The 16,252-nt window shown below is 46.4% G+C and overlaps 2 protein-coding genes across 5 annotated transcripts in view; one reads left to right on the forward strand and one right to left on the reverse strand.

Annotated features, from left to right (window-relative positions):
* Positions 1–8,640, forward strand: part of ATXN7L3 (ataxin 7 like 3) — a 29,254-nt gene extending 20,614 nt beyond the window's left edge. For 3 of the 4 annotated variants that reach the window (XM_081168760.1, XM_081168761.1, XM_081168759.1), the window contains exons 10-13: positions 84–127; positions 2,565–2,636; positions 4,636–4,769; positions 5,206–8,640. In XM_081168760.1, coding sequence (XP_081024886.1) covers positions 84–127; positions 2,565–2,636; positions 4,636–4,769; positions 5,206–5,357 — 402 coding nt within the window. In that variant the 3' untranslated portion in view covers positions 5,358–8,640. The remainder of the gene's footprint in view (positions 1–83; positions 128–2,564; positions 2,637–4,635; positions 4,770–5,205) is intronic. The other variant, XM_081168762.1, reaches the window with a different exon arrangement.
* Positions 8,641–10,046: 1,406 nt separating this feature from the next.
* On the reverse strand, positions 10,047–16,197 carry TMUB2 (transmembrane and ubiquitin like domain containing 2). Its single transcript, XM_081168765.1, has 3 exons — positions 16,081–16,197; positions 13,300–13,952; positions 10,047–11,850 (listed from the first exon to the last, which is right to left on the reverse strand). The coding sequence occupies exons 2-3, from the start codon at positions 13,845–13,847 to the stop codon at positions 11,496–11,498; spliced, it is 903 nt and encodes a 300-aa protein (XP_081024891.1). The 5' UTR covers positions 13,848–13,952; positions 16,081–16,197; the 3' UTR covers positions 10,047–11,495.
* Between the last annotated feature and the right edge of the window lie 55 nt (positions 16,198–16,252).

Raw genomic sequence — 16,252 nt, forward strand, 5'->3', positions numbered from 1 at the left:
CTTCTGTCATACTTGGTGGACTTTGATTTGTTCGCTGCTACATGCTTTTAATTTGTTGACGCCGTATATTTCCTTCTCCGTAGCAATGTGGGGTGATATCTGAGCACACCAAGAAGATGTGTACACGGTGAGAGCAGCCCTTCCTTCTACTTTCTTGAGCCCCATAACCTCTTTCCGTTCCTCTGCCGGTGCAACCGTTCCCAGGTCACAAGGAGAGTGGGAGGTATTCACGACTGCCTGCTTGGGGTGGCTGGGTGGAAGTCCAGGTTAACTGCGATGGATCTGAAAGAACACCCACACCATGATCCGTTCGCTGCCGTTGACTCAGAATTTACGCTCAGGGCCAAAACATGTCCTGAAAGCCAGGTTGGGGTGTGTGTGTATTTCCTGTTGGATTAGCTCGCAAACTGCTTGCACAGGCCGAAGGTGGAAGTGGAAATCTTCCCGACTCTTCAATATACCCTTGCAACTTGCTGTTGCTGGTTTGCCTGTCACAATGCACCTTTTTTTGCTGGTCATTTATCGGTAGCTTAAAAGGGAACTAGCTCTTAATGAGTTTGCGGAGGTTTGTCTGCTTGCTTGGAAGAGACTGGGAGTGGCCGCTGAGACCATATAACACTGGTCCTGAAAGACCTACATTGGCTCCCAGTACATTTCTGAGCACAATTCAAAGTGTTGGTGCTGACCTTTAAAGCCCTAAATGGCCTCGGGCCAGTATACCTGAAGGAACGTCACCACCCACATCGTTCAACCTGGATACTGAGTTCCAGCTCTGAGGGCCTTATGGTGGTTCCCTCACTATGAGAAGTGAGGTTACAGGGAACCAGGCAGAGGGCCTTCTCGGTGGTGGTGCCCGCCCTGTGGAATGTTCTCCCATGATATGTCAAGGAAATAAACAATTATCTGACTTTTAGAAGACATCTGAAGGCAGCCCTGTTTAGGGAAGTTTTAATGTTTGATGTTTAATCGCTTTATTATTATTAATCATAATATTCTGTTGGGAGCTGCCCACAGTGGCTGGGGAAACACAGCCAGATGGGTGGGGCATTATTATTATTATTATTATTATTATTATTATTATTATTATTAGTTTAAGTTACCACACGTCGCCCAGCAAACAGTTGCTTACAAACCTGCCTTAGTCATTGTCATAGGACAGATTCAGACCACTGGAAGCTGTGCAGGAACTGCTGAAAAAAATAACTGTATGATTCCTGTAACCAGCAAATTAAGCCCAGTGTTACCACCACCACCACCACCACCTCCCAATCTCCCCAGAATTATGACTGGCTGTGGAAGGATGTTGGCATTGGACTTGACTGCCTGTCGGGGTGATGGATAACTTCCTTCCAGATGGCAATGGGTGCCATGTGTTCAGTTGCCAAGTGCCCACCATAGCGCTTGCTGGTCTGCCGTTTATGCTCCCAGTTGATGGTTAATTGGGCTCATTGGTATCCATTTAAGCCCAGTGCTTGTGTGCTGCTTCTGATACCTTAACACCAGCTTGTGTTTCCAACCTCCCTTCTACCATGAAAGTTTTGCCTTCGCTTTTCTTGTCAGCCTGAACACTAATGGGTTGGCAAATGTTGGTGTAAGACATAATTGTACACTATGGCTAAAACCTTATCAGAGAAGAGAGGGAAGTCTGACTATCATACAGGAGTGTACAGATCCACAGACCCATGCATTTGACAGGCAGTGTCGATGGTCCGCATGTGTAGCTTTCTGCGCTCAGTGTAGAGTATCCAGGATTGTGTACACCCCATGCTTTTTATATTTAAAAAGTCCATTCAAATTCTGTGATAAAAATTGGGCAGCTTGTATAAATTATGAAATTAAGCTCTGTGACTTATTTTTAATTTTATTTTTTTAATTTTTGCATAACACTGGTGGGAAACTTATTATCCTCCAGATGGTGGACTCCAGCTCCCATCAGCCCCAATCAACATGACTAATGGTCAGGGTTTATAGAAGAAAAAACATCTGGGAGGCCACAGATTCTCCATTTCCATCACACTGCCATGGAGAGGTTGTGGAAGCCACATGTCTTTGAGTAGAAATCCTGGTCAGCATCCTCACTCTGGCTTCTGAGGCTTCAACTGATATTGCCCCACACTTGCAAGTCTCTTGTTTTGCAGCCATGAGAGCTACCAACTTGCTTTTAATGAAAGACAGCTGAGGTGCAGAAAGTCACTGAAATCAGTGCCCACTTCCCAAATTTGAACTCTTGTGCAAAATACGCAGTCCTGGATTTATTACTGGACCAAGGGGCCTATCTTTTTTTAAAGGATGCTCCTAGTTGCATGTTCCAGCACCTGAATGAGCCCTGCATATGACTGGCTTAGTTACTCCCTTTCCGGAATAGCGCAAACATTCTTTACCGCAGTCCAAAGACCCACAGAAACAGTTTTGGAACGAAATACTGCAGGAACACAGGGAAAAGATTCTAAGGCAGTCACTATGCTTTATCCATTTCTGGAATGAATATCAATTCGTTTAGGAACAGGAAAACCTGTGTTTCTCAGCTTGTGCCTCATCCCTGACTTTTCCTGTTTTTCCTGCAGGTCTTTGCGCTGCCCCCAACACACGGATGAACAGCGGAGGTCAGTCAGAGTCTACCTCCTGGGACCTTCTGCGTAAGTGTGATGGGATGGAGGCAGGGCAGGTGTGGTGTAGGGAACCCCCCTCTCCCAAAAAAGTGTCATGTGATTAACACTTAAGTTCAGCTGGAAGGATTCTGGAGAAGGACTGTGCTTGCTTTTGTAAAAAAAAAAAAAAAAAGCTGAATTCTTCAACTGACATAAATTGAGAATCTTTCTGTAGCTGATTAGCATAATTCTGCATAGGTGGTCAAGGGGAGGCGGCAGGACTGGGAGAAACCTTACTTAGCTATCCTGCTCTCTTTCGGTTGTAGTTTTGCAGCTGCGAAGCTTGCAGGTGTTTTTTGTCTCCTTTCTTAGTAAACCCACACTCAGTGCAGCATTTTGTGTTCCTTTGAAAGCACAGAATTCATTTTGTCTTGCCTGGGATTTGCTGCCTGGATGGAAGCTATCCTGATCCAGCAGCAGCTCTCGCAAACGTGTCTCCTCCTTCATTGGCTAGTGTGCTTCAATACACAGCATGCATTGAGAGCACCCAGATTCTGTATACATTACTCACCTGAACGCCCCTTGCATGCATGCATGCGCTCTCTCTCCCTCTCTCTCTTTCCCCCTTTCTCTCTTCCTTTTTGTCATAACTTCCCTTCTGTTTGCACATGAGTGGAAAGCCAAGACGTTGCCCTGAAGCCTTACCATCAGCAAGTCATCCTCAGCCTCTATCCACTCAAGCTTCTGCCATTCCACCCCATGCTGCCCACACATCTTACAACTTGCTTTCTCAGTCAGCTAGACCATTTTGTTTTAATGCACTGCACAACATTAGATCACATCCCCATTACTCTGTATCAGTTAATACCTAGGAACCCTCAAGTCCTCGATCATTATTTCAAATTTAAAAATCTCCATTTTACCTGTAAAAGTTGGACATGGTGGGGACCAGCCCTGTGTCAGTCCTAATCTTGGTATGACAACTTTGTTAAGAGTCTTGAAGTGTAAATCAGAAGATTTTGCCATTTTGGTCTAGTTCAAGGATTGGGAACCTTTAGGGTCCTCTAGATCAGTGTTTTTCAAGCTTTTTCGGGCAAAGGCACACTTGTTTCATGAAAAAAATCACGAGGCACACCACCACTGTGTGCGGAGAGGGAGATGTCAGAGCCCCGCTGCTCTCTATGGGGAAGCAGATGAGAGCAGACCGCCTGTCCGCTCTCATCCGATCCCATCCGATCTGATCCCCACCCAGGATGGATGGAAAATAGGGTGGACACAGTCCGGCGCCCGCCTAGTGTGCGAAAATTTGACTTTTTTTTTTAAAAAAAAAAATCTTTCGAATTTTTCCCACGGCACACCAGGCAACATCTCGCGGCACACTAGTGTGCCGCGGAACAGTGGTTGAAAAACACTGCTCTAGATATCACTAGATTCCCACCTCCTATCAGTCTCAGTCAGCGTGGACTGTGGTCAGGGACAGGGAAAATGGTGGTCCAACAACATCTAGAGGTCCACAGCTTCCCTATGCCTGGTCTAGTCTGTTTCCAGGAGTGACCTGGTATTCAGAAGATATACTGCTCTTACACATGGAGGTTCCATTTGGCTATAAGGGTTAAAAGCCATCTATAAGATCAGTTATCCATGAATTCATTCTAATCCTTAAAAAAAAAGCAAAGCCATCTAAGCTAGCCATCTCCTTGAAGTCACACCCATAACGATGCATTACTTCTGTCTGCAGCCAATAATTAGGGGGCCTGGAATGCTAACGTTGGGAGTTATCTCATCTGCAAAGTGATCTTGAGTATTATGTGGCTCGAAGTCCTGAATGTTTTGCAAAGGTTTTGCAGAATCTTTTTCTCTGGAGAGAGCGGTCAAATTGGATGCGAAGGCAAGGAGGAGGAGTGGAGTGTTTTACTTTGTGACGCTGCCTTGTTTCCTTTTTACTCTTGACATGGCTTTAAAACCTCAGCCGAGAAGCTGCAGAAGCAGCTGGAGGGGGGTCATCTTGCTCCTTCACCCCTTCTCATACATCTGCCCCCTTTCCTAGCTCACTTCCTGAGGCGGAAGGAAGTGTGGAGAACGACAGTTTTGACGTGGCAGAAAGTCAAGCCCTCATGAATAGACTGCAGTGGGACGGATCTTCAGATATCTCGCCTTCTGACTCGGCCTCATCGAAAGCAAGTAAGAATCAGACGGGGTGCCCAGTTAGAGCACGACATAAGTTGGTGATGGACTGGGCTGCCATTAGTGCTGGGACGGCATGTTCTTTGTGCCTTTTCTAAAACAATCTTCCCCAAGAATCTCTTACAGTGGTATATCGGGTTACAAACTTAATTCGTTCTGGAGGTCCATTCTTAACCTGAAACCGTTCTTAACCTGAGGCGTGCTTTCGCAAATGGGGCCTCCCGTGCTGCCGCATGATTTCTGTTCTCATCCTGGGGCAAAGTTCTTAACCCGAGGTACTACTTCTGGGTTAGCAGATCCTGTAACCTGAAGCATATGTAACCTAAAGCGTATGTAACCCGAGGTACCACTGTACAAAGTGTTGTCAACAGAGGAAAGTGCCTATGAAACATACCAGAGGCTTAACGGGCACTTGCCTTCTTCTCCACCTCAGGTACAAACAACTCAGAGTCCCGGAAAACCAAAAAGAAGAAACCGCACATGAGCCTGGTAGGAGGTGCTCCAGGAATGAGCTCCAGCAAGAAGAAACTGAAGCCGAAGCAGCTTGCACCTCCCACCCCCAGCCTTTATGACGACATCAATTGAATAATGCTGGGATGAGGATAAAGAAAAGAGGGAGGAGGGGAGATGCCCCGGAACCCCGTCCGACCCAGTTTGCGGGAAAGGAGCAGGACTGTCTCCTCTCAGGCACACCTTTTTATGAACTGTGAAGAGAGTTGGCTGCATGTCTCCCTTTTCCTCCCAAGCCTCCAGCACACATTGCACAGCCCTTTGTGTCCACTGGATGTGAGAACGAAAGGACCGGACTGCTTTTGGTGCAGTGGGCACCCACCTCTTCCGGGGAAAAGCGGGGGGGGGGTGTTTTGAGGCGGGGCCTTGAAGATGAGTGACTCCGTCAGCCAGGGAGTCGCTATTCTCTTTCCTCCCCCACCCCACCCCCTCCCCGTTTCAACACGTCTATTTATTGTGATGTTAGTGGATGTTCAATCATGACTATATATACGGTGGCATTGTATCGCTTCGCAGCCCTGGAGACTGACTGGGCGGGGTGGTGTGTGTCGGCCTGCAGCCTTTTCGGCCTGGTTTGCGAGAGAATTAAAGGGTCTCTGGGGGGAAATGGAGAATGTCTGTTGCGCTTCAGTGCCTGCCCTTCCTTCTCGAGAACCTCTGCTCCAAAACGGAGCCTCCTTTCCGTCGTGCGAAGGGGGCACCAGATCGTGAACCTGCCTCTGAGCTGCTGCGGCGGCGGCGCTCCGTTGTTCAAAAGGCTGTCTCCTTGGCTGCTGTATCCCTCTTGCCCTCCTAAGCAGGAATAATGCTCTTGCTGCAGAGAGCAGTCCTCAGACGTCTGCACAACCTGAGCAAACTGGGATGGAGGCCCAAGAGAGGTTTGGTCTTGTGTTGCTGCTGTCACTACTGCCAAACGGTGTCTGCTTCCCTGCCAAATGGCATTTCCAAGACTGTGTATGAAGCAACATGATGAATGGCTTTGATGATGTGGGCAGTCTCTCCCGGCAATGCATGTCAGGAAGCTGGTGCAGCTGTTTGCTTCCTAACTCTTCCTATACTGGGCACAAATCTACGTTTTGCCCAACCCTGGTGAGCCAATACCATAAGATTTGCAATGCTTTATACATACTCCGTATGCAGGTATGAATCTCTGTACAGCCCTGAAAATTGGCTGTAAATTTAGAATAGTTGGTTGTTGCTTTTTTTAATTAAAAAAATATGGCTCTGCAGTTTAACATCCCTCAGAAGATGTTAATGAAGGTCAAACACAGGAGGGGCCGCGCTGCCTTCCCTACTATGGCCTGTGTGGGTCGATGAATCTAAACATAACCTTGCTGGAGTATTAGAGCCAATCTAAGTGTGCCTGGGTGGGGCAGTAGAAGAGATGAGAGGGAGGATGTATACTCTTAAGTGAGTACTTCCACCGCTCTCTCCCCATCTATATAAACCTCCCTTCCACCTCAATCCTGGCCTGAATTCTTTTCCTTCTGTAAGCAGGTGCAGTTTTTAAAACGCCAGAAATCATGGTGGTCCTAGATGGAAACTTGAAATTGCAAAGTTGATTCTGGAAGGTGGAGTGTTGCTGGTTTTCATTGTGTCTCTCTGCTTCTCTCTTTTCTGGAATTTTGACAAGACTTCGAAAAGGGCATGTGCTGTCCAATAAGCTTTGTGCAAGCCCAGCCCTGCCACCCCCAGCTTCTGAACATACTTAAAGGGAATTTCTCGTGTATTCTTCTTCCCTTTCCTCTATTCCACAGAATGCAAATATGTGTGTGTGTTTTGGGGGGGGGGGAGGGAGAGACTAAGATTTTTCCTCCCTGTGTTCTGTTGCAGCTACGCACATGCCTGCTTCAGCACAGCGATGTCTGCTGCTGATGCTGGTTTTTCAGGACTGAGCCTTTCGAACCTTTTCCTCCATTCTCATAGCAGCTGAAAAAGCCAGTTGGGTTGCAGATGAAAGTCCGCCTTTGCCACGGCTAAAATTCATGGGCTTAGTTCTGTAAGGAGAGGCTTCTCTGAGCAATCACTTCCTACAGTCCCGATACAGAAAAATTTTCAGATGTTCAGCTGTTTGTACGGAGGGTCTCCGAAGAGCCTTGTGTCTTCCTGCTTTCTCCTTAGTTTCTCACACTTTTCCTGCCTGTGAGGGCCCAAATTGTGGCAGCCGTGTTTCCCTACAATGCAGCGTGGATGCTGAACCTGCAGTCACTGAGTGTGCGGCTGATGATGTTCAGCATGTCTGGAAGTAGAGGTAGCCTACTCAGCAAGTTAACACCATTTCTAGTTTTTCTCTCTCTTTCCCCACCCCCTTGCTCCTCTTCACTTTGCTTCCCTAGGCAAAAGGTACAAGGTATGCAGGGACTGTTCAGAAGATGAGGTAGCTTTTGCTCCACATGGAGCAAGAACTCCATGTTATTTAAAGGTAAATAACATGACCTGGAGCTCTAACAGCTGAATCGTACAGTTCTTTTGTCTTGAAGGGATGGATCCTGCACCACGACCAACCTTTTTTTTTTTTTTTTTTTAAGGTCGCCTGTTTTCTTCTATGGCACTCCCTCATCATTAGAAACCTATGCTTCATGTTGGGCTTTAGCAAATGTTTTTGAAAACATGACTTGACAGCCTGTGCTATGCAGGCAATGATCAGCCTTGCACCCGCTTCTGACTTAACTAGTTGAACCGAATCATATCTTTCCAGGGAGAAATAGTAAGGAAGAAGAAGAGGTAGACTTTTATTCAAACCAGGATCAGTTACCTTCTCTATGCCTGGCAACCAGTTGCTACCCCATTAAAATTATGTACCTGTAAAACTGAAGCGGCGCAAAAGTGGCCAGATTGAGGGAAAAGGAAGACCCCTGCTCAGCCTCCATGGTTGCAACTGAACCCTTTGGGATCATGTTGCAGATAACCTAGGAAGTGTAGCATCTGGGGGATTTTGAACATTAATTGAGGGAGGGGTAGGGTGGGGGAAGACCTAGGTCTTTTTATATATGGCTCTGTATCTGCACTTGCACCCTTTAATTTTTTTAAGGTGGGCCTGTTTCACTTGAAGAAAAAACAAACCCGTGTATTCTATCATGAGTGGACTGTTGAGAGGTTTTTAATTTGTTGATGATGATGTACAAACTGCACCTGTGTGATATCTTTGAACATGTGCAGAAATCATTGGAGTAAGTACTGTACTGTGGTCTCTGAATTATTTTTTAAAACTTGTTTTGTGTATGTAATCTCAGCTTGTACAGGTAGGTAGCTAGATTTTTTTTAAAAAACAAAACAACCCTGTCAAATCTGTATTTTTTTTCTGCCCATCCATGGATTGCGGAATGCCTGTGTAAATAAACTGCAACTCTGCTTGGTATTTGAGCCTCAGGCTGTTCTTTGTTGTTTAGTCAATTAGTCTTGCCCGACTCTTCGTGACCCCATGGACCAGAGCACACCAGTCTTCCACTGCCTCCTGGAGTTTCGTCAAATTCATGTTGGTTGCTTCAAGAACACTGTCCAACCATCTCGTCCTCTGTTGTGCCCTTCTGCTTGTGCCCTCAATCTTACCCAGCATCAGAGTTTTTTCCAGAGAGCCTTCTCTTCTCATGAGGTGGCCAAAGTACTGGAGCCTCAGCTTCAGGATCTGTCCTTCCACTGAGCACTCATGGTTGATTTCCTTCAGAATGGATAGGTTTGATCTTTCTGCAGTCCATGGCTGCTGTTCTGTTAAATTGTTGCTTTCAATGCCTACTCAATCCTCATCTTGAGAGCTAGTGTTGAATCAGATCTTCTGTTGAAACCAGAGGGCTTTTTGCATTTACAAAAATGCAATTTTGGACAGCACCTGAAAGACTTGAGTGTGAGTGTGTGAGTCTAAAATAATCTACGTAATTGTCAAAAGGCAAGCATAAGCACATTGTGAAATCTCAAGAAGCTACAGAGCAAAAGCTTTGCAGGGTTGGGGAAGAGATGAGTGTGCTACAAAGCTCCTGCTCCCTCTCAAAAGCTAGAGTAAATCGCAGGAGCAAGCATGTATGTGCTAACTCAGAGTGCTGTCCAACTCCCAGACTGTTTAGCTTTTCTTGAAACAAAATTTGGAGTCTACATACAGCACACAATCTTGCTGTAAGGCTAATTCTGGTTGAGTGTTGCAAGATTACTCCCATCATCTCTGAGTGCTGACCATGCTAGCTGGGACTGATAGGAAGCAAGCGGGTAGAGAACCACAAGTTAGGCACCCCTGTTTTAGACTGTAGATCAAGGATGTCCATCCAACAGGTCGATCACAATCTGTCGATCAATTGTGGGGCATCCTTGGTCGATCCTGATCCCCCCCCCCCAAAAAAAAAGCTCAACAACTTTGGTCAATCCAATGGGGTAGATCACTGCCATTTTTTTATAGTGGGAGTAGATAGCAGTCTCTTGGGAGTTGGGCATGCCTGGTGTAGATCATGTAGCAAAGCTGTTCCAAATTTGGTGGTGTGAAAAGCCTATATATGAAGAGAATATAGAGTATATAAAATTTGGGTATGGAAACTTCCCAGCTCCAGCAAAAGCCCTTTTAAGCAAGTAAATAACTGGACGTACGTATGTAGCACACCAAAGACTGGGGGGGGGGGCAGGGGGAAGAGTCCAATCTCTCCCAATTTACAAAAAGCTTCCCTGCCTAGTCATTTAGAGGCGGTGCTTAATTGTCACAGGTAGTTACTCAGATGCCTGTTTTTATTTTCCTTCCTCTTAAAGCAGATTTGAACAAACTCCACAGAAGAAAACACGACAACATAAAATCTGCATGGATTTTTATAATACATTTCACACAGTGGATGTCAAGCGCAGGTTTAACTTAAAAGAATGATTTCTGACAACTTTTAATAAATGCCTTGATTTTAAAAGCTGGATCAGTGGTACAAATACTAGAGATTGATTTTGAGGAGAAGTGGGAAATTACTTGGCACTGATAATTACCATCGGAAATATCTGAAGTTGGTTATTCAGTTCCAACTTAGGTTAGCAACCATGAGGCCTGAAATTTAATTAGCTCCCCCAACTCCCTCCACTTAAGAGACAAGTTGTGGGATTTAAAATACTTTAGCAAGCTCAAAGAGAAGTCGCCTACAACCTAGCGGAGAGGGGTGTAGTGATTACATTTACTAGTCCTGGTCTTTGATGTCTTTGATGTCAAATCATCACCTCTGACACAGAAGACAAGGGAAATTCAGCTTGCCTGTCTTCTATCTGAAGCCCTCTCAGCCAATGACAGTGAATTCCAAGGAGATACATGTGGTTTCAATACTTGTAAGTCAACCTGGTTAACCCCCAAGTGCTGCCAATATTCTTCCTGTAGACAGTTAAGAGGCAAACCATGCAAGCATCTTGGTTACTAATGGCATTCTGGATCATAATCCTTGCAGAGTGTGCACATGCAAATGGCCCTCTTTGGAGAGGGCTGCTCTTTTCTACAGCACAGGGCTAGTGTGAGCATCTCAATGGAGTCCGTACAGTAAGAAGTGGGCAGGTGTCTTCAGAACAGTTCAAGGTGCATGTATCTTGGCAAGGTGGGAGGGGAGAAGGCAGGTGTCTCACTAGTTCACAGTGTGTCACTGTGTAACTACCATGTAATTAGTGGCGGTGAAATGGAGAGAAGCATGAGCCCAAAGATCATTCCATTCATGCTTTCCAAAGCAGTAGCAGCAGCAAACTAAACAGGCAAATGCTTAGGTGGAGAGCCCGTTTCCTCTATTGTGGGGCTCAGAAGTCTTAAGAGCATAAGGGACAGGAACTGTACTTCAGTACAAATGGGTTCTCTACGATAATCATCACCAAGTTCCAAGTCCTAGTAGCTGTGGAGGAGAACGTGGCAGCCAAATCTCTCTTTGAGGCCTAGAAGCCGGACGACAGCAAGGCAATGCTTCTGACAGCTGAAAGGATTCGATCCTGAGAGTAGGGGGAGATCAGAGCAAACACGTGTGGCCCTGCTATCTTCTATACTTGTCTCGTTCCCCTCTTCTAGCATCACTCTTCAAAGATACCCAAATGCTGTAGCGATAGAAAATGTAGAAATTAAGTACAATTTTTCAACTCAAAGGTTTTGTGGAGCTCTAACCTCCATCAGCGGAGAATTCTGGATAAGAGCTTTATATGTCCCTCACAGGGTATGAATGAGTGGAAGTACGAAACAGAGAGCACTCAAGATTTGGCAGCTAAGGCCACTCCCTCCTTCCCCATGGCTGCTCATCGTCCATACATCCCGAAAACAAGGAAACTAAAAAAGACAGTCGCCCCAACCAAGGAAATGGTGGCTGGGGCTGTGAATAACTGCCGGTAGTTGATACGGAAATACCAGATGACTGCCAGCATCACCACAAAAATGGGAATCATCAGGTTGCCCATGCTCAAAGTGATACCGCCAGATTCCGATGGTGCAACCACTGGGTCAGGCATGGCGGAGGTAGCAGTCTGAGACAGATGACAGTGGATTACGCAATTGTCCAGGATATTGAGAGAGCGAAGAGTCCGTGCCTGGTCCTGAAGAAGCTGGCCCTGGTAGATAAACTTCATCTGATTCTCCCGGCCTGGGAAGTACTTGCTTTGGAGAGAAAAACAAGGAAATGAACATCTAGGTCAAAGAGAGAGAGAGAGAGAGGGAATACTGATGGGACTGCTTTTAAATGGGTGTTATGGCGGAGCCTGAGGAGAGTTGTAGTACAAAATACCTGCAGGGCATGATGTTGTGGGGTAAGTCCGCTTCAAAATAAGCAACAACTTATCTCGCTACCCTATAAATAAATGTGTTCACAAGTAGCAGTTCTCATAGGGGATGTGGAAGTTGGTGGGGTGCAGGAAACCGGGGGGGGGGGGGGATTTCTGCATGCTGGATCCTAGTAGCCTGGCAGCACTTCCTGGAGCGCCCATGGCTCACATCACCCCAGGGGTATTCCAAGAAGTGCTGCTGGGCTGGTAGTCGGTGCACAGAAGTCTTGCACTGCTGTGAGTGCGCTTGGAGGTCTCAAAGTTTTAAGAGGAATAGACCTCCACCCCAACCACTTTGTAGGCTAATAAACTACACACAACTCTTGCTATTTACCTACCCACCCACCTACCTGCAAAGCTTTCTTTGAAGATTTCCCACTCTTTGGAAACATTTTTTGTTCATCTCCCACCCCCATCTTCAAACGTGTAGTGCTGTTTTTTAAAGGTCAGGTGAATGATTCAGCTCAGCAGACTGCTGTGCAACATGCTTCATGCCATTCAAAGTGAATAGGGTTCATCTGCTAGCGCTGCTCGCAGCTGCATATAATGCATTGGTTCCTTATAATCAGTATGCCAGAACCACCCTCCACTAGTCTCCTTTGGACAGGACTTCTTTATGTGCAAAACTAAAACTTATTTCACAATACTGAAGAAAGTATACAAAAAAAGTCAGCCATAAGTATCCAAGACAGCATTTACCTGCCTGATCCTCTACATTATTCTTTCTCATTGTATTGTGTCATCCAGATTACAGTAGAATCATAGAACTGTAGAGATGGAAGGGACCCGCAGGGTCATCTAGTCCAACCCCCTGCAGTGCAGGAATCTGAACTAAAGCATTCATGACAGATGGCCATATGATCTCTGTTTAAAAACTTCCCATGAAGAAGAATCCACAACCTCCCAAGGGAGTCCGTCCCACTGTCAGACAGCTCTTATGTCAGAAAGCTATTCCTGGTGTTTAGTTGGAATCTTCTTTCTTGTAACTTGTGCTAATGGTTTTTTTTATGCACATTTTAATGATGAGTGACTAAAGATTTTGAGATGTTGCATCCTGTTTATCAAACCTTTTCTTATCAATGGTTTGAACACATGTATAGATGATGTACTTGTGCAAGTATTTCTTTTGGCTTTCAGTTGTTTAGTACTGTTGACAACATATGAGACAAACCGTTTTACTTACTTGCTTTAACTGCAAAAAAACCAGGTTGCACGTTACTCACTGTTAATATGTGGACACAACACTTTGGACGTGCATATTTGATTCATATTCAACACCACTCACCTCTTGAGGATGCCAATGGTGTCTTCTGGCTTCACAATGGCCACCTCCTCTGTGTCATTGAGGAATTTGAGGCGCACCTTGATAAATCCTGGGTTTGGTTCACTCTCCTCCACGACAGGCACAGCTTGTGGAACTCTCTGGTTCTCTTGGGAATCAGCAGCAATAGAAAAGGTCCTTTGGGACAGGCCCTGAATGTCCAACAGACGGTCTAAGGTAGCATCTGAGCTACTGCTGCTGTCTCCTTGCTCAACTGCAGGACCTGCATCAGAAGCAGGACCCTCTTCTGCCTTCTCTGCAGACCCTTCTGCAGCACCTTGGGGCTCCGACTGCTCTGACACCGAGTTCCCCACGTAGCGTTCGATGGGGCTCAAGTGGATCACTGCTGAATCTCCAGTAGCCACAACCGTTCCCAGAAGATGGCTGCCACCATCCGCCACATATGTGGAAAGCCAGGCCAGGACCAAGGCCATGATAAGGACCACGACGCCAGCCACAACAGTGACTTCATCCCCCACACCTTCAATGATGGTCACTTCAAGGGGCTCCATCTCTTAGCTTTAGAGAACGGGGGAGCAACAAGGATAGCAGTTCTGGCCTTGACAGCAGAGGGAAATTCAGATGGCATCTGATTAGGATTTCAGTCCCATGTCTCACTGCAGTTTTTAATTAAGGAGAAAGAGAGACAGTGGTTTTTACCCCTGGTTTTACCTGCTGTTTTCAGTTTTCCTGTTTCTCTGAATGTTACATAAAATAGGCATCAAAGTCAGAGGGGCACAATTCATAGTTCTCAACCTAGTCCTGTGAGATTTAGCCCCTACCTCAGTCATGACCTCAAGGAGCCTTGGGCAAGTTGCTATCTCAGCCTCAGTTCTCCAGTGGTAAAATGGAAATGAAAAGGTGTTGCAAGGATAAACAAGACAATGTACAAAATACTTTACAATATGTACAAACATGGATTGATGATATATACTTAGTGAGAAAGAGGATCTAGAAAGCAGAGCAGTTAAGTTTGGATGCTGATGCACACTATCTTTCCAACAAATCATCAGATTTCTGAAGACCTGTTTGTATTCCAACAAATCTTTTTTTAATTTATTAGCTTGGTACATGTTATCAGGAGTAAGATATCAAGCAGCCAAAATTTATATGACTTAAGGACATACTTATAGGGACTAGGTTTATTTGTTTCTTACTTACCAAGCGGGATTTAGATCTAATACTTGTAATAGAAGCCAAAGCTTGTAGGCTGAAGCCTTGGTTATTCCACTAGATTGTAACCTAAGACCTTCACATCCTCTTGCCTGCTAGCCTCCCTGTCCAATATTAAACAATAAAACTGCCTCCAGGTTAAGAGAAGTTTCCATTTGCAGAACTAGTTTGTGACGCAAAACTATGTCTTCATGGAAGCGCCTGGGGAAGATTAGTTCACAGAAGTACATTACATTTACTCTGTGCTGGTTGTACTGGTTTTCAATAGATTTTCAGCCCAATTCAAGGCAGTACTTTTGATCTATAACGTCTTATAATGTCAATACGGTGAAGAAAGCAGATTACTTGGGGGAAAGAGACAGCTATGACTGAGTATGCTTTCCTCAGTCTCAGCTTTGTTACTGACCTTATAATAGCAACCCAATGTACAGAAACTAAGCAAGTGAAGCAATTCCCACTACTTATCTCCATGCCAGAAAAAATATCTTTAATTTCCTCTTGTCCAGTTGACATTAAAATGGGCGGGGGTGGGGAGTGGCAGAAATATACTCCCCTCTATCTCATTAGGATTTTTAAGATTGACCCAGATCACCCCCTTATCCAATGATGGAAAAAATACATGTGACAGGCAAGAATTAGCCTCCTGCCATTGACTCTGATGGCCTGCTGGGGAAGTAGCCACAGTAAACAAAAAACTGGGGCACATTAAGTTTCCATTGATAAGGGAGGGAGCAAGGAACCAACAACTTGGCATGACATAAGCACTTCATGACATAAGCACTCCATGTAGTCCTCCTATTTGCACGGTATAGCACAGGTGATTTCCATGTCCTCCTTGGCCCCCAAGGAAGTGTATGCTAGCTGAGAGCTTTTCTGTTTTGCCCAAGTGCCTCAACCTGCCTTTTGCTAGGTTCCTGCTTCTTCCTTCTACGAAGCCTTCAAGGAGCCTGTCCTCAACTCCTGTCTTTTAGCCTTGCTAAAGAGGTGATGTTCCCCATCACCTCTGATCCGGTCCCAAGTTTCAGCAACCGTCTCCCGGGTATTAACTTCTATGGGCATTGCCCCTGCCCGATGCCCCCCCGCAAGGTTTCCTTCTCCATTCCGTTCTCCCTCTTAGGCTTCGCCATGAGTTTTGCTTCCCAAGTTAAAAACAAAACAAAGAGCCCACTAGGCGGGGGGGGGGTGTTGCTTGGGGAAGGGACGTGGAGCCTCGCCAGTGCAAAGGGAAGCAGCTTCAGGGCCGCGCGAGGTGACAGAAAGGAGGCAGGGCGAGGAGGAAGCGGGCCCAAAAAGCAGCGTGCAAACGAAAAGAAAAGGTGCCGGGGCAGAGGAAACGCTGCCCGAAAGAGGGGCGGAAAGTTCCGACATTTCCGCGGGCTGGAAAGCGAAGGCAAGGGCGGAGAGGCGCCGAGGGGAAGGAGGTCCGGCCGAAAGGGCAGCAGCAGCAGAGCGGGGAGCGCAACCAGGAGGTGCCGAGGGGCTTCCCGGGGGGGAGAAGCGGAAGGGCCCGCTTCAAAGGGGTCTCGGCCCCGGAGCGTCAAGCTGGGGGCCCGCCGGGAACCTGTCACTCACCTGCCCGAGAGCCCTTTCTTCCCCAGAGGAAACGGTTACGTCACTAACGCCCGCTGCTCACGTCACTTCGAGGCGCGCGAGGTTGCCAGGATGGAAGGCCGCGGTTGCCATAGCAGCGGCTGTGGAAGGGAATGGGTGACGTCTATATTAGGCGTCCAAGGCGTATTGCGTA

The sequence above is a fragment of the Podarcis bocagei genome, assembly GCF_964188305.1.
Source record: "Podarcis bocagei genome assembly, chromosome: 13".
In the NCBI taxonomy this organism is placed as follows: domain Eukaryota; kingdom Metazoa; phylum Chordata; class Lepidosauria; order Squamata; family Lacertidae; genus Podarcis; species Podarcis bocagei.

Excerpts from the sequence above, each read along its gene's own strand:
- TMUB2 (XM_081168765.1), bottom strand. The coding sequence starts at position 13,847 with ATGGAGCCCCTTGAAGTGACCATCATTGAAGGTGTGGGGGATGAAGTC. Across the intron at positions 11,851-13,299 it reads ACCATTGGCATCCTCAAGAG|CAAGTACTTCCCAGGCCGGG; the intron begins GTGAGTGGTGTT and ends TTCTCTCCAAAG.